The 21,215-nt window shown below is 56.6% G+C and overlaps 2 protein-coding genes across 3 annotated transcripts; one reads left to right on the forward strand and one right to left on the reverse strand.

The window, feature by feature from the left end:
- Positions 1-5,298: 5,298 nt before the first annotated feature.
- Positions 5,299-21,020, reverse strand: TMEM170A (transmembrane protein 170A). Of its 2 annotated transcripts, XR_003988033.1 has the most exons (4): positions 20,876-21,018; positions 20,608-20,778; positions 19,043-19,406; positions 5,299-5,309 (listed from the first exon to the last, which is right to left on the reverse strand). XR_003988033.1 is itself a non-coding variant. In XM_030457855.1 (3 exons), exons 1-3 carry the CDS (start codon positions 20,988-20,990, stop codon positions 19,276-19,278), a joined length of 417 nt encoding a protein of 138 aa, XP_030313715.1. In that variant the 5' UTR covers positions 20,991-21,020; the 3' UTR covers positions 17,560-19,275. The 2 variants fall into 2 exon arrangements, 1 of the variants encoding a protein (XP_030313715.1); XM_030457855.1 differs by lacking the exon at positions 5,299-5,309 and having other exon boundaries at positions 17,560-19,406; positions 20,876-21,020.
- SLC12A3 (solute carrier family 12 member 3) lies at positions 6,915-15,360 on the forward strand. Its single transcript, XM_030457854.1, has 26 exons — positions 6,915-7,258; positions 7,501-7,641; positions 7,893-7,968; positions 8,130-8,225; positions 8,378-8,517; positions 8,731-8,841; positions 9,016-9,127; positions 9,351-9,481; positions 9,745-9,829; positions 9,924-10,078; positions 10,514-10,621; positions 10,845-10,968; positions 11,056-11,157; positions 11,243-11,398; positions 11,479-11,578; positions 12,028-12,139; positions 12,650-12,790; positions 12,942-13,048; positions 13,175-13,257; positions 13,439-13,510; positions 13,772-13,873; positions 14,034-14,145; positions 14,464-14,550; positions 14,640-14,775; positions 14,896-14,963; positions 15,219-15,360. Exons 1-26 carry the CDS (start codon positions 6,959-6,961, stop codon positions 15,358-15,360), a joined length of 3,099 nt encoding a protein of 1,032 aa, XP_030313714.1. The 5' UTR covers positions 6,915-6,958.
- Positions 21,021-21,215: the final 195 nt, after the last annotated feature.

Below are 21,215 nucleotides of genomic sequence, written 5' to 3' on the forward strand. Positions count from 1 at the left end.
TTTGTTTTTTGACATTTTCATTTTCACCATTTTGTGGGTTGTTGTTTTTTTTTTTAATGTTTGTATTAATTTTATTTTTAAATTGCTTTGTATTTAGAAAATTATTTTTAATTAGCTAATGGGCCATGCAGAGAAAGGAGCCAGAGATCTGCAGCGGGGAGGTGAGTGAGCAATTTTCTAGCAGAAGAGGCAACAAAAGAAAAATGCTCGCTGAATGCACAGCTTGGAAATTTGGGGGAGTTTTGTGGTTTTGATGCATGTTAAATGTTGGAAATCTGTTCCTGGTACCCTGGCACACTGCTGTCAGTCCATAGCGTTGTCTTGTGTGGCACAGGGCTGGTGCAGTACGGGTGAGCTCCAATGTTTAAGTGTGTTACACTTGATGTTTAAATTCTGCCTGGGGTTGGTGTCTCTGAACCCAGCTACAAATCCTGCAGCTCTGCTGAAGCTTGTGCAGGAGCACCTGGGGTTAGAAACGGGTATATTTTGGTAGGAAAGATTTTTGTGGTTGATACATGGGGTTTTAACCAGTTGTGATTTGAAATGGTCCCACAACAAGTTCACCAGGAGACATAGGGCAGTCCAAGTGTGGATGGGTGTGGGTGGATGTTACTGTGTGTGTACTGGGAAAGCTGAGTCCCATTGGAGTGAGGGACATTAAAAACCAGATTTAAATATTTGGAGCTGTGATTAAACAGGTGTGAAAGCCAAGGGAGCATGTTGCAATAATTATAAGCTTTTCTTTTTAATATAGCTGCCTCTCTCTGCCATGAAATGTTGGAAGAAGGAATGTTGGTGGTTACTCTTACTGCTCCCTGTGCACACAGCCTGCTGCACCACTGCTCTTGTGCCTTCCCAAATGCTGTTTGTGTTACTGGGACCTGAGGACAGGAGTGGTCCTGGCTGTGGAACAGGCAACAAAACGTAGGGACTGATGTCAGCCTGTGCATGTTAACAGCTGCCATGCGAGGGAATTAATTTTGTGATGTCTAACAGAGGGGAGGGTTATGTGGGTGACTTGATGACAATTTCCTGATTATTTTGTCCAGCAGAAATGTTGTAGCATGATTTTTGGTCAAACTTTTGGGCAGGAAGCAGGGGACTGGGTTGCCAAACACCCAAACCCCTGTCTCATGGCGTTAGCAAGCTGGGTGCTGGGTCTCCCAGCCACAGAGCTTGGGGACTGTGTCTGGCACTGGGTGATCCTTGTGCATGTTCAAGATCACATCATCTGAAGGCTGGGAGAAACCTGCACGACACTCTTGCAAGTAAAGGGGCTTTGATGGGTTCCTGAAGAGTTTGACAAAATGTCAGCAGGTGATGTGGAAAGCTTTTTTAGTTATTAACATGTCTGGCAGATTTGTGTGGCAATGCTTCTGGGTACATTGCAGCTGAAAAATCACTCAGTCCCCTAGAGAACGGGTTACCTAAAAGTAGGTGGCAGAACAAGGCACCTTCTGTGATGGTTGCAGCTGGTCCTGGAGGGCCAGGGCTGCCCCATGTCCAGTCCTGCAGGATAAACCTGTGCTTTTCCTGCTGGCACTCAGCCCCTGTCCCCAGTTTACTCCTGCCACCCAACTGGTGCCTGCAGAGAGAGGCTGGTGAGGCTGTACCTGTCCTCAGGCACCCACTGACCTGAGTGAGGGACAGCATCTGCCAGAGTCTGCTGGGGAAGGGTGAAGGGCACCCTGCCCTCTGCCTGCTCCACAGAAGTCCTTTGGGGCTCAGCTCTTACCCTTTGCAGGACCTTGTTTTTCCTGCCTTTTGCCTCCTCCCTAACCTGTTGAACCTAAAGACCTTTTCAGAACAGCAAGTTGCCCTTTTTCTGCCTGCCCTTTGAGGACAGCTCTAGCAGATGCTCTCTGGTGCTTCTTGGCCTTCACAGGTGTTGGTAGAAGAGCAGTTGATGGCTGCAGGCACTTTGCTGCCTCTGTGCTCAGTGGTTGTGATCTCAGCCTCTCCTCCCTTCTAAGCTAAGCAGGAACTGAATGATTTCATACTCTGAAAAGCCAAGGTGGCCTTTCCATGATGCACAGACAAAGGACTTGAACCTTATAATGTCAAAGCCCTGGGATAACCCTGGAAAGGTAAGGCTCAGAGACAAGACAGGTTGTGGGTATAAGTGCCACGGAGAGTTGGAATTAAATTACTTCTTGTTAATTGTCCTGTGGTATTTTTTTCTTGCTTCTGTGCAGGTTGTGGACCTTGCAGCCCATCTGCTTTCCCATGTTCTCAGGAGAGGCAGGTTCCAGCTCCACTCCTAGGCCTGGCTTTGGCCAAGCTGGCTCTCCTCTGCACAACTATCAGGGCTTTGCTGCACTGAGGTAGATGCTGATGCACACACTGGTGCTTTGCTGAAGGAGACACCCCTGCAATTTTCCAGGTGTCACTGTTTTTTCTCTACCCCATGCTTATTCTGCTGGAGAAAACAAGATGGTTCTGCTCCCTGGGGTTCGTGATGGGCAAACCTGCTGCTTCTGGAGTGAAGTGCACAACCCTTTGCACCTTGGCACTCCAGCTTTGCTGTTGTGCAGGCTTAGCCTTGGGTTTCTCAATGTTTCATCTGCTAGAAGGGCTTGTGGGGATGTTGCTGAATTCTCCCAGTGTGTTAGGAGCAGCCTGCTCAAAGGTGGTGTCACTCCCCTTTACAACAGGGAGTAGTATTTGCTTTTACAGCATTAGTGCTGTCAAGGGCATAGCAAGAGCCACCTCTGCTTTTCATACCTGCAGGACTTCAGTCTGTGGGCAGCCTTGCACAGGTGAAATTGATAATTGTAATAATAATAATAATGTGTAGTGAGTTCCTGGCTTGCCAGGCACAATTTGCAGCAGATGTGTGGATGTTGATCTGAGCCAAACTTTTCCTTAGTAGAAACTGACAAATCTCTTAGGTCAGTGGAGCCCTTTGTACAAGAAAAGTAGAGATGGATGCTGCAGATTAAATTTAAGATAATTCCATCTGCTTTTTCCTGCTTCAGGACTAATCCTCAGCAATTAAAGTTTCTCCAAGTGGATGAGATGCTTCAGGCAAGGTCTGAGTTGATGTGGTCTGGATTTACAGGGGAGTTGTGGGAGAGGCTAGAAATACTCCATGTAAACTTCTGCCCTCCAGTGCCTGTACACTCAGGATAAAAACAAGTTAAAGCTCTGGGGGTTACCCTTGGGCTACTGGTACAAAGTTTTAACAGAGCTAATGGAAGGTAACGAGGTAGTGTGAGGATGTAACAGGTGCTGACAAGCAGGATACCTGCTGAAACACACCTGAGAGCCCCTCCTGACCTGTGCTGTGGTGCTGGTGTCAGTGGGCCCTGTCCTTGCAGCTTGGGTTCTTTGGTGCCTGCATGGTTACCCTGTGGTACATGTAGCTCAGCTGATCATCCAGTCAGGTCACTGCCTGCAGCCTGGGAGATGTGTTCCTCCTCCTCTGTTTTTTCTTAGATTTCCTCAGTGACTGCAGCTTCTGCATCTCAATCCTCATTTTGTTTAATTTTCCAGACGAATGCTAAATGAGGTGGTTTCTTGTTCTCTGGGACTTTGTTCCTTGAAGGAGCTGAAGGAAAGATGTTCAAAAAGAATGTAATGATTTTTTGGTTTGGTTTTGTTGCCCTCTCAGTACTTGTCTCCCCAGCCTGAATAAACCTCAGCTTCTCAAAGAAGCCAAGGTGTTTTCCTTGAATCCTTGAGAAGAGGAAGGGGCTGTTGTTAATTTCAGGTCTGTGTCTCTGGGGTGGGACAGATATTTTGTTATTATATCATTTAAATATTATTTATATATTAACTATATTATTTAAATATTCAAGTATCACCACTGTGCAATTCCCTGAACTGTCATGTTTTGCCCTGTCTCTGGGTCTGAGGTTGGAAGGGGTGGAAATGTTGTCTGGGGGATAAGGGGGGTGATCCCTTTGGCCCCATTGGGTGACGTTGCTGGCACTGCACTTCATTAGCAGTCTGCTCTTCTCTCTTCTCTTCTCTCTTCTCTTTCTCTTCTCTTTCTCTTCTCTTTCTCTTCTCTTTCTCTTCTCTTTCTCTTCTCTTTCTCTTTCTCTTCTCTTCTCTTTCTCTTTCTCTTCTCTTCTCTCTTCTCTTCTCTCTTCTCTTTCTCTTCTCTTCTCTTCTCTTTCTCTTCTCTTTCTCTTCTCTTTCTCTTCTCTTCTCTTCTCTTTCTCTTCTCTTTCTCTTCTCTCTCTCTCTTCTCTTTCTCTTCTCTTTCTCTTCTCTTTCTCTTCTCTTTCTCTTCTCTTTCTCTTCTCTTTCTCTCCTCTTCCTCTCTCTCCTCTCTTCTCCTCTCTTCTCCTCCTCTTCTCCTCCTCTCTTCTCCTCCTCTCTTCTCCTCCCCCTCTTTTCCTCCTCCCTCTCTCTCCTCTCCTCTTCTCCTCCTCTCTTCTCCTCCTCTCTTCTCCTCCTCTCTTCTCCTCCTCTCTTCTCCTCCTCTCTTTCTCCTCCTCTCTTCTCCTCCTCTCTTCTCCTCCTCTCTTCTCCTCCTCTCTTCTCCTCCCTCTCTTCTCCTCCTCTCTTCTCCTCCTCTCTTCTCCTCCTCTCTTCTCCTCCTCCTCTCTTCTCCTCCTCCTCTCTTCTTCTCCTCCTCTCTTCTTCTCCTCCTCTCTTCTTCTCCTCCTCTCTTCCTCCTCCTCTCTTCTTCTCCTCCTCTCTTCTTCTCCTCTCTTCTCCATCCTCTCTTTCCTCCTCCTCTTCTCCTCCTCTCTTCTCCTCCTCTCTTCTCCTCCTCTCTTCTCCTCCCTCTTCTCCTCCTCTCTTCTCCTCTCTCTTCTCCTCCTCTCTTCTCCTCCCTCTCTTCTCCTCCTCTCTTCTCCTCCTCTCTTTCCTCCCTCCTCTTCTCCTCCTCTCTTCTCCTCTCTTCTCCTCTCTTCTCCTCTCTTCTCCTCTCTTCTCCTCTCTTCTCCTCTCTTCTCCTCTCTCTCCTCTCTCCTCTCTTCTCCTCTCCCTCCTCTTCTCTTCTCAGGCTTCCTTCCCTGCAGTGCTGAGAGCCTGAGTCCTGCTCCGTGCCGTGGCTTTGCAGCAGAGCTTCTGCAGCAGCTTGGCCCCTGCCCCCCAGGCCGGTAGGTTCCACCTTCCACAGGGATGAAAAGAGGACAACTAAAACTTCCCTCAAGTCAGAATAACAGCATTTGGACAAACTTGAAAAGAAGCCACGTGTGAAGCCATCACCCCGTTCTCTGCCTGCCTGGCTCTGGGTTCCTTTGCTGCGCTGCACAGCCGAGGGGGGGAGTCGGGGGCCGGGCGTCTGCTGGAAGTCAGGGAAAGCCCCGCAGGACAGTCCTGGAGGGACCGAGGGACCTGCCCGAGAGCTGCCAGCACCGGACGGCCCCGGTATTGGTGCTGCAGCTGGTGTTGTGAATCAGGCCGACGACAAGCGCATCCTACTATCCGGCTATTTCACTACACCAGGGTTGCACCATACCACTCGCTTCGCTTCTCACCTGGCGGCTGGAGCCTCCTTGGAGCATCTGTGACCGTGCTGCGTTTAACAGAGACACCCCCCCTACACGCACACACACCCTGTTTTTAGGGGACTCCGTGATTCTTGCTGGTTTGGGCAGGTGAGTGTGTGTTTTTGATGAAATAACGAGGCTCTAAAATAAAGCGATTCCCACCAGGCACCTGTCTGCTGCTCTGTCTGTTGTCTGGTGAGCAGGAGCGGGATGATGTCCTCCCTGACACGAGGTGTTTGTTACAGGAGGTGCTGGGGAGGGGCTTTTCCCTCATTCCCCTCTCCCTCCCCGGGCAGGGCAGCGATTTGCGGTGCGGGGCCAAGGTGCGGGGGGCTGCGGGGCTGCTGCCTGTGCTCAGCTCCCCGGGGGATGCGGGGTGCACCGGCCCCCGTACAGCTTGAGCAACCGCGGCCCGTGTCAGGCACAAACAACACCAAAGGGCTGGAGAAAGCCCTGGAGAAGCAGGTTAAAATCTGCCAGAGGCAGGAGGGGCAGCCAGCCCCAATTTTCCATTTACTTGCAAAGCCACATCGGGCTGAAACTCAAATGGGCTGCCCTCAGATTTTATTGCCGGCCTCGTTTGCTGTCTTCGCCGATCTTATCTGTAACTGCTTCGGAGGCACCTGTGACCCCGGGCTGCAGAGGCATAAAAGGCTCCTGTCCCTCCCCTTGTCCCCTCCTGCCGCTGGCTGTAGGGTGAACGCTGCTGAGGGGCAGCCTCGGCTCCTGCCTGCTGCGATGTGGGGGAGGGTTAAAGCGGGTCATGGGGTCAGTGATGGGATTCTGGGGGTTGAACCTGGGACGTTCATGGTTCACCCTCCCTGGACCATTCTCTGCTGCTTGGCACTGGAGCTGCCACCCTGGGTAATCGCTGAGGGATCACGGCTGCCACTGCTCTGTGTCCACTGGCCTCTGCATCCCCCTTCCCAGCCCCTCAGCAGCAGTTCCTGGGCAGGGCCATCCCTCCGTGTCGCACACCCCTCTCCCTTGGCTTCACGGCGAGGAAAAGGGGCCGGTTCCCTCCTCACATCCAGCTCAGCACGCTGGGCAGCAACTTGGAGGCCAGCTGAGGTGATTTATGGGATCTGCTGGGTCTGGGGCAGTATCCCTAGGAAGGGTGAGTATGTGTGGGAGTCTACTACCATTTTCCATAATGAAATCCCGGTGGGAACTAAATGTTCCCATGTCAGGGCCGGAGGCAAACCCGGTGCCGTGTTTCTCTGCCACTCTGTCCTTGGGACTTAATCTCAAATCCCTTATCGCTGCCCCCATCGGGCGCGGGGAGCTGGCGCTGCCCATTACAGAGGCTTCGATATCCCTTCCGGCTATTTTTTTTCCCCCTGACCAGCTCGGAGTGGTTCGAGCCAATTCTTTTCCCGTTAGCAACAGCAGCGGGTGGGTGCCGGTTGCCTCACTCCGGTTTAGCTGGGTATAAAACCAGGGAGCCCCTCTCCACCCCATCCCCGGCCCGGCAGGCACCAGCAGCGGGGACCTGGGCAGGGGCGATGGCCGAGTTGGCCGGCCCGGAGCTGCCCCCTACCCTGTCCCGCTGCAGCGGCCGCTTCACCATCAGCACCCTCCTGGGCACGGAGGAAGGTGCCCGAGGTCCCTACGCAGCTGCCGAGGGGACCGGCTGTGACAGCGCCCACCCCACCCACCTCTCCGGCAGCACCCTCTGCACCAGGACCTTTGGCTACAACACTGTGGACGTGGTGCCTGCCTACGAGCACTACGCCAACACCAAGGGGGTGGGTGATGCCGGGAAGGCGAGGCCCTCTCTGGCAGACCTCCACTCCATCCTCAAGGTAAGGTGGGGCTCAGCCGTGCCGCCGCCAGCTCCTGTATCCCCCCCCTCCGGCTGTGCTGCCAGCTCCCGGCCCCGGCCATCGGGCGGTACCTCCTCCTTCACACCAGGCACATCCCAAGGAGAAGCCTTGGATAATCCAGGAGAAGGATTCGGTTTCTCTCCCCCTGGCTGCTCCCCTCAGGGAGGGGCTGGCTATCCACACCCTGCCCACCCTGACTTGCCTTCCCCTTCTTCCCACAGCCCGACCCGGGCCACATCCAGGTGCTGGTGTCGGATCCCCAGCACAGCAATGGGCTGCCCGAAGCGGGGCCTGAGGAGGCGACGGGGGAGCCGGGCAAAGCCCCAGAGCCCGTCCGCTTCGGATGGGTGAAGGGTGTCATGGTGAGTGCACTGATCCCACCAGGGAGCATCCTCCTGCCCTCACAGACAAGGGCAGGGGGTGTTTGCTCCTTATGATCACATCATTTTTCCCAGTGCAGGTATCTATTTGTCACAAGCACTTGAACGACTGTCCTGCCCTCGGTGACGGGCTGGTTTTCACTTGGAGGAGCAGGAGAGAACCAGCATGACCCTGGTTGCCCCCACATGCTGAGGGCTCGTCCCTCTCTCTCTGCCTCTCTCTTTCTCCCCAGATTCGCTGCATGCTGAACATCTGGGGAGTCATCCTCTACCTGCGCTTGCCCTGGATTACAGCCCAGGCAGGAATCGGTGGGTGCTGTGGTGGCACCACACTCACAGTCACCCAGAACACCGTGTGTGTGTGTGTGTGTGAACTCTGGCATTAAGCCTAGGGTGATGTGTAGGGTCCCTGAGGGTCTCCCGGGAGGTATCTGTGGATGCAGGAACAAAGTGGTGCTGTTTCCTCACAGCCCTGACGTGGCTCATCATCCTGATGTCTGTGACAGTGACCACCATCACCGGCTTGTCCATCTCTGCCATATCCACCAATGGCAAAGTGAAGTCAGGTAGAGTGTGTCCCCCTGGTACAGCCTCCAACCACCACGGGGGGGTCTCCTCCAACCCGGGGGCTGCCCGTGTAGACATGAAATCCCGGTGAGGTGAAGGGAGCCCCCTGAAAATGGAGGGGGGGAGGCAGCTAATGCCCCCTCCACCTCAGGGGGCACCTACTTCCTCATCTCACGGAGCCTTGGGCCAGAGCTGGGGGGTTCCATTGGGCTGATCTTTGCCTTTGCCAACGCGGTGGCCGTGGCCATGCACACCGTGGGCTTTGCTGAAACTGTGCGGGACCTGCTGCAGGTAAGAAGTCAGCTCTGGGTGTCCTCTGGGCCTCTCTGCTCCATCTCCTCCATCCCCAGCTCCTCCCTGAAGAACATCCATAAGTTACTAATATTTGTGCTAACGTTGGACCCACTGAAAATCAGCTGGTGGCTGCTAAAACTCACGTCAGTCCTGGTGGTTTTGGTAAAGGGAAGGGTTATTTCCATGTTCTGGATGGTTCCCTCTCCCCAGGAGCACAACTCCCTCATCGTGGACCCCACCAATGACATCCGCATCATCGGGGTTGTCACCGTGACAGTGCTGCTGGGCATCTCCCTGGCTGGCATGGAGTGGGAGGCCAAGGTAACACTCAGTGCTTCTGCTCAGCTCACTCCCCTGGGATGGTGAGAGCCATCCCCACTGCTCACTGAGTATCTGAGGAGCTCCTCCAAAACAGCGAGGGTTTCTCCTCATGGGTTTTTCACCCTCTTGGTACCCACCCCCTGACCTCTCAGCTGGCTCTTCCCGGTCTGGCAGGCACAGATACTGTTTTTCCTGGTCATATTGGTTTCCTTCATTAATTACTTGGTGGGGACAGTGATTCCAGCCACCACTGAGAAGCAAGCAAAGGGCTTCTTCAGCTACCGAGGTGGGTCCACTATGGTTGGAGTTCTGCTCAGCAGGTCCAGGTGCATTACTGGAGCCCAGTTCTTTGCTGCTGTGGGGGGAGAACTTTCCTATGGGAAGGTGCTCTTCATGGAGAGGTGTCATTAAAAGCATGATGCCTTCCTCCCATGGGTTACCCACCCTCAGTGAAAGCCCTTCCTAGCAGTTAGGAGGCTTCAAATGCCTCTCCTCTGCTTCCTCCCCAGCTGACATCTTTGCCCAGAACTTTGTGCCCAACTGGAGGGGACCCGAGGGCTCCTTCTTTGGCTTGTTTTCCATTTTCTTCCCGTCAGCAACCGGCATCCTGGCTGGGGCCAACATTTCAGGTGATCTGAAGGTGGGTTTTGAGCACTGCTGTCTGAGCCAGTGTTTCTCACTGCTCAAACCCTGTTTTCCCCCGGATTCTGGTTTTGCTCCAGCTTTTAGACCCCGCTTTATTCCTTTTGGGAAGCGTGGGGAATGCTCAGCCGGGGGATGCTCCAAGGCTTTTTTGTCGCCATGAACTGAAATTCCCCCCGTTCAGCAGCCACCACTAAAATGCCATTTTAGCCGTGGGGCTGGGAAAGCTGCCTCACATCTCTCTGCCACTCCCTTGGGCAGGATCCTGCCGTGGCCATCCCCAAAGGCACCTTGATGGCCATCTTCTGGACCACCGTGTCTTACCTGGTGCTTTCTGCCACCATCGGTAAGCACCGTGTCCCCCCGGGGGATGTCCGGCTGGGTTGTGCGTGGGACAGCAGTGGGGTAGGAGGTGAGTGGGTGCTGTGTGTCCCTCCCAGGTGCCTGTGTGGTCCGGGATGCCTCAGGCAGCCTGAACGACAGCGTGGCCGTGGGCTCTCCGGACTGTGAGGGGCTGGCGTGTGGCTACGGCTGGAACTTCACCGCCTGCGCCCAGCGGCAGAGCTGCCGATACGGGCTCAGCAACTACTACCAGGTTCTGCTTGGAGCTGTCACACTCCCCTCTCCCCTCTCTCTTCCCCCCCCCAAATCCCTGCTCCTGGCTGGGTTTGTGCTCCCAGGGTTGGGTTTCCCAGGCGCTGGGCTCACAGTCACCCAAAGCACCTGGAGGGGGGTTTGGAAACTCCGGCAGCATCAAGGCCAGGGAGATGTGTAGGGTCTCCCCGGGAAGGCAGCCTCACACCCAGCATCCTAGGAGGGACCTGTGGTGTTGGAGCAGCCATGTAATGGGGGTGCAGCAGGGAGTTTGTCACCCCCAGGCTTGTGGGTGTGCCTGGACTCCCCCAGCTGCGTAACATTGCTGGGAGGGCAGCAGGATGGGGCCCCGGGGGCAGCCAATGATCCCTTAGGGCTGGGGTGGAGGTCAATGTGCAGGGGGTGCTGGGTTCCTGACCACCTGGTTTTTGGGCAGAGCATGAGCATGGTGTCAGGATTTGGCCCCCTCATCACCGCAGGGATCTTTGGTGCCACCCTCTCCTCTGCACTGGCCTGCCTCGTCTCAGCCCCCAAAGTCTTCCAGGTGAGGGGCAGGGGGGTGTTTGTTTGCACCCTCCAGCCCCCATACCCAACCTAGGCACCGGGTGATGGTCCCGGGCCACACAGCTCAGTGCTGTGGGTCTTGGAGGTTGTGAGCAGCCTCCTCACGAAGGCATGAAGCCACCTCAGCCTTTGCAAGAGCCACCAGAGTGCTGCCAGCCCGTGTCCCCAGCAGAGCCTGCTGTCCCCAACGCCTCTCGCCACAGTGTCTCTGCAGGGACCAGCTCTACCCCCTCATAGGCTTTTTTGGGAAGGGCTACGGGAAGAACAGCGAGCCCATCCGTGGCTACATGCTCACCTACGTCATTGCTGTCGGCTTCATCCTCATCGGTGGGTTCTTGGTGCCCTCCCCATGCCCCACCCCCAGCTGGGGGGCTCAGTCCCCACCACCAGCAGCTCAATCCTCTCCCCCCGCAGCCGAGCTCAACGCCATTGCCCCCATCATCTCCAACTTCTTCCTCTGCTCCTACGCCCTCATCAACTTCAGCTGCTTCCACGCCTCCATCACCAACTCCCCAGGTGGGCAGTGTCACCCCAGGCGGTGCCACGTGGCAGGGGCTCCCCTCGTGTGTCCCCCCCAGCAGCTGTGTCTGTTTGTGTGCAGGCTGGAGACCCTCCTTTCGGTATTACAGCAAGTGGGCTGCGCTCTTCGGGGCCGCTGTCTCGGTGGTGATCATGTTCCTGCTGACCTGGTGGGCAGCCCTCATCGCCTTCGGCATCGTCATCTTCCTCCTGGGTTATGTCCTCTACAAAAAGCCTGGTGGGTGGTGGTGCCCCAGCCCTGGGAGTGTCCCCGGAGGTGTCTGTCCCTGTTGCTAATCCATCTTCTTCCCCACGCAGACGTCAACTGGGGCTCCTCCATGCAAGCCAGCTCCTACAACATGGCCCTCAACTACTCGGTGGGGCTGAGCGAAGTGGATGAGCACATCAAGAACTACAGGTAAGGGTGGCTCAGTGTGGTGCTGGGCACAGGGGGAAGACAATTCAGAGACAGCCACCACCACCAGCACCAAACCCTGGATGGCTTCACACCCACAGACACATCCCCTCCACCCAGCAAACCCTGGATGGCTTCACGCCCACAGACACATCCCCTCCACCATCCTTGGAAACCAGAAACCCTGGCAAAATGTGGTTGTCTCCAAAAAAATCCCACATCTTTGCCACGTGGGCAGAAGTGGGAAGCAGGACAAACCTGTTTTTTCCCATACCACGTTGGGCTCATCTGATATAAAAAGAGTGGAGAGTGAGGCTGGGCTCCCAGCCTTATGATTTTCTTCATCCTAAAGATGTTCCCTACAGCTGCTGCTGTCCAGGCAGGGGAGAAGAGGTGCAGCTTGCTCCAGAAGAGGCTTGGTGCTTCACCTCCTTTTCTCTCCCTGCCCACAGACCACAGTGCCTGGTGCTGACCGGGCCCCCGAATTTCCGCCCGGCCCTGGTGGACTTCGTGGGGACGTTCACCAAGAACCTCAGCCTGATGCTCTGTGGCAACGTGCTGATAGTGAGTCACCTCCTGGAGCCTCTTGGTTCCTTGTCCTCGGATGGCTCTGGCCACCCACGGGGTCATGCTGGGGAATTTGGGTGCCCCTTGGTGGGCTGCCAGGGCAAGGAGTGAAATGTGCCCATCTGAGAGCCTCTCCAGCTTGTTAACCAGTATTAAGGAAGCATCAGGATGTCCCTGTGGGCTAATTGGCTTCTTGCCAATTAATTACCAGAGCAAAGACGTGGTTGCTCAGAGGACAGGGATGGTCCTGAAGCCTCAAGCACAACTTGGGGACCTGAGGTTCAGCAAACAGCAGCTCCTCAGCAGCCCCAGGACTGCTGTGCTGGCTCCTGGCTCCCAAAGCTCACTGCTTTTCTTGCTGTGATTCCTGCCCCCACGTGCAGCAGCCACATTCAGGTCTTGCCTGTGGTTTGGGATGAGAGGAGCTGGAGGTTTTTGGAGGCAAGAGCATCAGCTGGGAGGCATCAGCACCACTTGTGCCTGAGCCCCCACCCCTCTTCCCCCCAGGGACCACGGAAGCAGAAGATGCCGGAGTCCCGGCTGACAGCACACGGCCACACCAAGTGGCTTACAAAGAGGAAGATCAAGGCTTTCTACACAGACGTGGTGGCTGAGGACCTCAGAAGTGGTGTCCAAATGCTGATACAGGTAGAACCACCCCTACCCATTCACCATCAGGGTCCCCCCCCCCCTCTCCTGTCACCCCCGGGCACCCCTCCCGGCATTGCTCCCCTGCGGACTGACCCCCCCGTGTCCGTCTGTCCTTGCAGAGGGGTCTCATGGGGACATCTATCCATAGGCTGCTGGCCTGGGGAAGATGAGACCCAACATCTTGGTGCTGGGCTACAAGAGAAACTGGTGGAAAGCATCCCCACAGAGCCTGGAGGACTACGTGGGCATCCTGCAGTACGGCCCTGCCAGCCCCCTGCCTCTGGGGGATGCTGGCAGCCTGGGCTTGGGTTGCAGGGATGCTGTGGCCTGGCTGGCAGTGAGCCAGACCTCCCTTGTCTGACTTCCCCTCCCTCCTTTCAGTGATGCCTTTGATTTCAAGTACGGGGTGTGCTTGATGAGGATGAAGGATGGGCTGAACGTCTCCAGGGTGATGCAGGCTCACGGTGAGTGCTCTGGGCAGCCGGGGATGCTTGGAGATGTGTTGGAGCTGTAGGATGTGCCAGCCAGTGCTGTGTCCCCAGGCAAAGGTTACAGTCCTGGTGGGACATCCTGCCTGGGCTAAGGCTGCAGGGGATGGGGACAGCTGGGTGCTGCTCTGCTGCCTGTGCTCTTCTCCCTCTCCAGTGAACCCCACGTTCGAGGCTCTGCAGCACCCCGAGGAGAATGGCACCGGTGGCAGAGCAGCCCCAGGCACAGGTTGGTCCTGGTTTGGGGTTGGCCAGAGCATTCCTGGCTCTGGGGATCTGTGTGCCTGTCCTTGGTAGGGAGGTTTGGGACAAGGTGATCTCAAAGGTCCCTCCCAACCCTGAAGATCTGATGATTCTATGATGATTCTGGGGGAGCTGGGTTTGCAGGCAGGGGCACGGGTTGGGAGCAGCGATGGGCAGCAGGGCTGGGGCCTTTCATCCATGGCTGGCATTGCCCCTCATCAACACCAGGACCCTCTTGTCCCAGCAGCAGACCCTGCAGCCTTGGCCAGCGAGCAGCAAGCCAGCACCATCTTCCAGAGTGAGCAGGGCAAGAAAACCATTGACATTTACTGGCTCTTTGATGATGGAGGTAACCTTCACCTCTGGCAGCTGCAGCTCTTCACCATCTCCCGATCCAGCACCTTCACCTCAGGAGGGTTCAGTCCTCCCTGAAGGGTGCCAGGGCACTGGTGAGCCCCCCGGGGTCACTGCCACTGCTGTGTCTGCCACGGGGTGTTTTTTGGGGACAGGTCTGACACTGCTCATCCCCTACCTCCTGGGGCGCAAGAAGCGGTGGGGAAAGTGCAAAATCCGGGTGTTTGTGGGCGGGCAGATCAACAGGATGGACGAGGAGAGGAAAGCGTAAGTGGTGGCAGCTGCTCACGTCCCACTGGCCCCTCTTGGCCACACGGCCACTGCTGCTGTCCCCAGGGCTGGGTGGCAGGAGCTGCATCAATGCTTGAGCCCACCCTGCCCATGACTTTGCCCCGGGGATCTGAGGGCTCTGAGCTCTTTGCTTTGCCTCGCTCCTCTGAAAACCAAGGTGATGATGGAGTGGGGAAAACCCAAGCACAGGCCGAGGGTGGCAGTGGGGTTTCCGTGGGGATGGGTCCCTGGCAGAGCCATCAGGCCCTGCCTGGTTTTGGGAAACGTGTTCTCGTGTCCTTTCCCCTCTGGCAGGATCGTGTCTCTGCTGAGCAAGTTCCGTCTTGGCTTCCACGAGGTCCACATCCTCCCTGACATCAACCAGAAACCCTGGCCAGAGCAGTAACCATCCCCCTCCCCTTCCCTCCCCACCCAGCACCCTCAAACCCACCTGGACCCCCTGGCCCAGCACTGGCTGCTTGTCCTTGCAGTGTCAAGAGGTTCGATGACCTGATCGCTCCCTTCAGGCTCAACGACGGCTTCAAAGACGAGGCAGCGGTGAACGAGATGAGGCAGGGCTGTCCCTGGAAGATTTCTGACGAGGAGGTGGATAAAAACAGAGCCAAGGTAACACTGGTGCCAGAAGGGGGGATCTCCCCTAAAGGCTCTCCCTGCTTTTGAGACAAAATCCAGCCTTTTTTTCGGGAGCAATCCCTTTTGCATGTGCCGACCCCCTTTGCTCCGCAGTCGCTCCGCCAGGTGAGGCTGAACGAGATTTTGTTGGATTACTCTCGGGACGCGGCGCTCATCGCCATGTAGGTGCCAGACACTCCTTCCTCAGCCTTGCTTGTCCCTTTGGGGGGTCCCCCCTGACCCTGCCTGGGGACACCCCCAACCCACACCCCAAAGCAGTGCCGGGACGGTGCCGCGCTGCAGGGAAAAAGCCCCCGGAGGGCAGTGCCGGGGAGGGGAGGGGATGTGGTGTGGTCCCTTTTTAGGGAGATCGCCTGGAAATGGGGGTGGGAGAGGGGCTGGGGCTGGATCTGAGGCAGCTCCTGGCTGTGCCGCAGCACGCTGCCCATCGGCAGGAAGGGTCGGTGCCCCAGCTCCCTCTACATGGCCTGGCTGGAAACGCTCTCCCGGGACCTCAGACCCCCGATCATCCTCACCCGGGGCAACCAAGAGAACGTGCTGACCTTTTACTGCCAATAAAACCCCCTGGATCCCTTCCTGACTCACAGTGTCAAGTTGTTTGGTTTTATTTCTGGATGGTTTTGATCTCTGAGCCTGCTCGCCCTGGGGGGAGCAGGAAGGGCTCATGGTTGGTTGGCAGCTCTTAGGGGACACGGCCACCAACCTGCAGCTGCCACCATCTCAGGAGGACTTGTTGGGCCACCTCGGTCACACAGAGACAAAACCCGTGCTGAGGGCAGTGTCCCAGCCCTGGGTTTAGCTGGAGAGGTGTGTGTGTGTGGGGTCTCACCCAGAGAGCAGCAAGGGGACAGTGGGACCCCTGTGCCTGCTTCCCCAGGAGGGGCTGGGACTGACCCACAGCCCCAGGGCTGAGATTGGTCCTGGGGAGGAGATGGGGTCAGCACCCAGCCACCCAGGGACCCCCAGGGACAGGGATTCCTCCCCTCCAAACAGCCCCAGCCTTTGTCCCAGGGGAGGAGATGGGGTCAGCACCCAGCCTGGCAGGGACCCCTGAGGACAGGGATTCCCCCCTCCTGGCAGGGACCCCTGGGACAGGAATTCCCCCCCTTCAAACAGCCCCAGCCTGTCCCCGAGAGCTGAGCAGCAGCATCAGGAGTTCCCTCAGGCCCCTGATGGAGAGGGATGGGGATGGAGAGACCTTGGGACATCTCCTGGGATGGGGGAAGCTGATGCCCTGTAGGAGGCAGGAGCGAGGTTTCCATAAATCACCCCAAAAATCACCCCTCCCCCCCAGCCCCACTTGTTGCAGTGCAGAGGAAACACAGAGCTCCACTCACCTCCTTCCTTACAGAATTTACTGATCATCACCACCGGGTTCAGAAGTGTTAGTAGAAAAATAACATTTACACGTTTGATTTTTTTGTTGTTTTTAGAGTACAAAATTTAGTTCTGGAGAGCCGCGGGGAGATGGAAAATGGGGAGGGGTCCGACCCAGCCCCTGCCCAACCAGCGAACCTGCTCCTGCCCGAGCTCCCCGCCCAGAGCCTCCCGGCACTGCCCCTCAGCACGGGATGGTTTCTGAGCTCTCTGCAGATCTTGGCGAAGTCGGCGGCTGCTGGGCTGCAGGGACTTCTGCTCAGCTCACCCAGGGTAAGGAACATCAAAGGAAGCCCTCAGGGATGGGGGGAGAGGGGAGGGAGCTCAGGACTGCTCCTCCTCATCCTCTTTAGGATCTGGTTTTACTGGAGAGGGAAGACAGCAAGAGGAGGGAGGGGAGGATGCTCTGCAGGTACCCAGGTGACATAAAGAGCTCAGCCCCCCCAGGGCTAACACTTGCCTAGGTGAGTCAGCAGCTGCTTGTTCACCTTTTGAGCAAGAATTCCCTGAAAATTCCATAGAATCACAGAATGGGCTGGGTTGGAAGGGAGCTCAGAGCTCATCAAGTCCAACCCTTGATCCACTCCCCCCGTGGTTCCCAGCCCATGGCACTCAGTGCCACATCCAGGCTCTTTGGAAAGATCTCCAGACACGGAGAATCCACTCCTTCCCTGGGCAGCCCATTCCAATGCCTGATCACCCTCTCCAGAAAGAAATTCTTTCTCATCTCCAACCTAAACCTCCCCTGGCACAACTTGAGACCTTTTGTGCCCTCTTGTCTTGCTGAGAGTTGCCTGGGAAAAGAGCCCAACCCCCCCCCTGGCTCCAACCTCCTTTCAGGGAGTTGCAGAGAGTGATGAGGTCTCCCCTGAGCCTCCTCTTCTCCAGCCTCAACACCCCCAGCTCCCTCAGCCCTTCCTCACAGCAATTCTGCTGGATCCCTTCACAGCCTCCTTGCTCTTCTCTGGACCTGCTCCAGCACCTCAAGCTCCTTCCTGAACTTCCTGAGGGGCCCAGAACTGGACACAGGACTCAAGCTGTGGCCTCACCAGAGCTGAGCACAGGGGCAGAATCCCTTCCCTGGACCTGCTGGCCACGCTGTTCCTGAGCCAGCCCAGGATGCCATTGGCCTTCTTGGCCACCTGGGCACACTGCTGCCTCCTCTTCACCTTCCTGGCAATCCAGACTCCCAGGTCCCTTTCTGCCACTCTGTGTCCAGCCTGGAGCTCCCCATGGGGTTGTTGTGGCCAAAGTGCAGGACCCGGCACTTGGAATGTTGAACCTCATCCCCTTGGGATCATCCCAACTCTCCAGTCTGTCCAGGTCCCTCTGCAGAGCCCTCCTGCCTTCCAGCTGATCCACACTCCCCCCAGCTTGGTGGCTCCTGGGCAGAGGCACCATGGGCTCAGGTCACTCCATTCCCAGTGTCCCAGCTGCCAACAAAGCCGATCAGACCCTGCTCTCAAACAGCCTTTTGGGAGCTGGGGATGGGGGGAGCAGGAGGGGTTTGCTCCTCCCTGTCAGCACATTTTTTCATTTGTTCTGAGCTCTAACACTTGGATTTGTCCCCTCAGCCCTGACTAAGGAGCTTTCCCAGCTGCAATCCTTGCTCCAGAGGGATGCCAGGCACTGGGTGGGGGGAATGGGAGCACACTGGGTGCCCAGCACCCTGATTTCCAGAGTCACCCGAGCTGTGTGGCCATGAGAAACCTGTGACCCACCCAGGAAAGCTCAGGGGAGTCACAGCAGGGGCTCCAGGCCCACAGCCCCTTGAAGTAAGTGGGAATAGGGAGAGAAATTGGAAGAAATGATTATTCCTGCTGGTTGGCTGGGGGTGCAGAGGCCCAGCCTCCCACCAGGACTCAGCTCTCTCCACCCAGCAGAGCACAGAGGGTCCAGGTGGTGGAAGGGAGAAAGGTGCCCCCAAAAAATCTTTCCTAAAACACTCAGCTCAAGTTGAGAGCAAACCTCAGTGAGGAGCTCCTGAAAAACACCTCTTGCTCCCCAGACCACTCTGGAGAGGGAGGAATGCTGCCCAGGATCCACAGGAGTATTCCAGCAGGGAGGAGAGGGGGCAGGAAACTCCCCTTGGGAAGTGTCCCAGAGAGCTGGGTGAGCAAAGGAGCTCAACACAACCGCAGCTGGGAGGCAGGAGGCACAGCCAGTGCCTTCCCTGCAGCACAGCCACATCCTTGGATCCAAATTCAGCATCCCCTAAGCCCCCCCCTCAAAAAAAAAAAGCCCCCAGCTCACTACCCAAGAGCTCTGGGGCAGAGGGTGGAGAGGAGGGTTAGTTCAAAGTCATTTAAACCAAACTAAACTAAACCAGTCAGTGCCAGGGTGAGTTTGGGGCTGCATGGGTGCTGAATTTTCTCCAAGGCACCCAACCCCAGCTGAACTCAGCAAAGCCCTCCCCAGGTCTGTCCTCCCCATGTAAACATCACCAGCAAGTAAAAGGGGAGCAGGGAAGTTGAAAAACACCTTAAAAAAGGGAATAAAAACAAACATAAAACCCTAAAATCCCTCCTGCACAGCCTGAAAAGCAACTGTGCATCCTGGCACACCCTCCCATCCCCACCTGGGATTTCCTGAGTGGGCAGAGGCTGCAGGGTTTCACCAGAGTAAGTCACAAGTGAATCCTCTTCACAGGGGTTACTGCCCCTGCCACAGCTTTCATCACCCCTGCTCCAGGCCAAAATCTGCACTTTCATCATCTAAAATAATTTTTTTTTCAATTCAATGTGACCAAGAGCTGGGGCCAGGAAGAAAACAAATTAATTTTCTCATGAAAAAAAAAATTAAATTAAAAGAGCTTGGGGTTCACTGCAAAGCCAGAGGTCAGAGCCCTCTGGAGATGTGACACCACCCCATGTCACACCCCAGCTGTGTCCCACTGTTAAAACTCATCACTGGCAAAAGGCCCAGGGGCCTCCTCTGCCATTCCCTCTCCTCAGGAGAGCTTCACTTGGCACTTCACGTTACCAGAAAGTAATCAAATCCACGACTTGAGGCTGAATTCCCAGCCAGGTGGAGGCAGGAGCAGCCCAGCCTCTCTGTCCCCTCCTCGGTCTGTGACCTCCGTGCCCGGAGGGGGAGCTAAAGAGTGGCTAAGATGCGGAGGAAGGAAACCACCACGACACAGAAGGTCTGACCCACGCCTAAAATCAGCGCCTCGAAGGGAATCATTTTTTTCCCCGCAGCTCTGTAAACTCCAGCGATGGCAGCACCTGCAGAGAGGGGCAACAGAACCAAACCGTGAGCCCCCCACACCCTCCCTAAGCCATCGAGTGTCATTCCCCAGGGAGAAATTAGGGGATGTTTCAGAGGCAAGGAGCAGGAGAGTGCTGGGAGAGGGCCCTGGGCAGAAAAACCACAGGAAAGCTCAGCCAGGAACCAGCGTGTGCTGGTGGGGAAACTGGGGGAGAGGGGAAGGGGGGGAATCTGCTGCTGCTTGCAGAGGCTGGGGAGTTGTTGGACATCCTGTCAGTACAGGATGCTCCACACACCTCTGCTGGGTTTTCTCTGAGCACTCAGGAACCTGTGAGCTCAGCTCCTCGTGGGCTTCTTCCCCAGGAAGGTGCTGAGCCCCTGGCCCGGGCTGCCAGGGAGGTGGCTGAAGCCCCAGCCCTGGAAGGGTTCAAATCCAGGTTGGATGGGGCTTGGAATCCTGGAATGGTCTGGGTTGGAAGGGAGCTCAGAGCTCATCAAGTCCAACCCTTGATCCACTCCCCCCCGTGGTTCCCAGCCCATGGCACTCAGTGCCACATCCAGGCTCTTTGGAAAGATCTCCAGACACGGAGAATCCACTACTTCCCTGGGCAGCCCATTCCAATGCCTGAGCACCCTCTCCAGAAAGAAATTCTTTCTCATCTCCAACCTAAACCTCCCCTGGCACAACTTGAGACCCTTTGTGCCCTCTTGTCTTGCTGAGAGTTGCCTGGGAAAAGAGCCCAACCCCCCCTGGCTCCAACCTCCTTTCAGGGAGTTGCAGAGAGTGATGAGGTCTCCCCTGAGCCTCCTCCAGCCTCAACACCCCCAGCTCCCTCAGCCCTTCCTCACAGCAATTCTGCTGGATCCCTTCACAGCCTCCTTGCTCTTCTCTGGACCTGCTCCAGCACCTCAAGCTCCTTCCTGAGCTGAGGGGCCCAGAACTGGACACAGGACTCAAGCTGTGGCCTCCCCAGAGCTGAGCACAGGGGCAAACAGGTTGCTTGGAGCAACCTGGGCTGGTGGGAGGTGTCCCTGCCCATGCAGGGGGTTGGCACTGGAGGAGCTTTAAGGTCCCTTCCCAGCCAAACCAGTCTGGGATTCTGTGGTTGGGGCTCCATGGCTGGGGATGCTTCAGCTCTTTTGGGGCAAGGGGGGGATAAGGACAAACTTTAATCTCCTGTCAACCCCCCCGGCCCTCACTCTCGGGCCTCCACCTACTGGTGAGGATGCCGGCGGTGATGGGTCCCACGATGCCCATCAGGAGGAGGCTCAGGGACATGAACCGCCCGTACTTGTGGTGCCGCAGCGTGAAGAGCGCCAGGAGGGCCGCGGGGACATGGAAGGAGAGGGAGGAGACGAGGGCCCAGAGGAAAACTCCGTACCACATCTCTGCGGAGAGAGGGACCGTGAGGGGGAGCGGGGCCGTGAGGGGCAGCGGGGCCCGCGGGCCGCCAGCCACGGCGGCTCCGTGCGGGGGGGAAGATACCTGGGAAGGTGGAGAGGGGGCTGGAGTAGGTGGTGCCGTTGCCCACGCGTGGGACGAGGCGGAGGCTGAGGATCTGCTGCAGGAGTCCCCCCCCGCCGGGCTCCCCGCTCTCCATCCCCTCCGCGGCCCGACCGCCGCCATCGGCCGGCCCCGCTTCCGCCTCTCCCGCCCCTCCCAGCCAATGGGAAGCGCCGCTCGGTGACGGGCAGCGCTCTCCACCAATCGCCGCTCGCCTGACGGCGGACGGGACCCGCCCCCCACCCTCGCTGCCATGGGAACGGCTGCCGGCCGCGGGGGATGCCGGGAGTTCCGGAGTCGCTGCGGGGCCAAGGGGGGCGCT

The sequence above is a fragment of the Calypte anna genome, chromosome 11 (genome assembly GCF_003957555.1).
Source record: "Calypte anna isolate BGI_N300 chromosome 11, bCalAnn1_v1.p, whole genome shotgun sequence".
NCBI classification, from domain to species: Eukaryota; Metazoa; Chordata; class Aves; order Apodiformes; family Trochilidae; genus Calypte; species Calypte anna.

Coding starts and splice junctions, on each gene's coding strand:
- SLC12A3 (XM_030457854.1), top strand. CDS start 6,959: ATGGCCGAGTTGGCCGGCCCGGAGCTGCCCCCTACCCTGTCCCGCTGC. Junction 9,830..9,923: donor GGTGCTTTCTGCCACCATCG/GTAAGCACCGTG, acceptor TGTCCCTCCCAG/GTGCCTGTGTGGTCCGGGAT. Junction 10,622..10,844: donor CAGCCCCCAAAGTCTTCCAG/GTGAGGGGCAGG, acceptor CTCTCGCCACAG/TGTCTCTGCAGGGACCAGCT.
- TMEM170A (XM_030457855.1), bottom strand. CDS start 20,990: ATGGAGAGCGGGGAGCCCGGCGGGGGGGGACTCCTGCAGCAGATCCTC. Junction 20,779..20,875: donor CCCCCTCTCCACCTTCCCAG/GTATCTTCCCCC, acceptor CTCTCTCCGCAG/AGATGTGGTACGGAGTTTTC. Junction 19,407..20,607: donor CACCGCCGGCATCCTCACCA/GTAGGTGGAGGC, acceptor CCCTCTCTGCAG/GTGCTGCCATCGCTGGAGTT.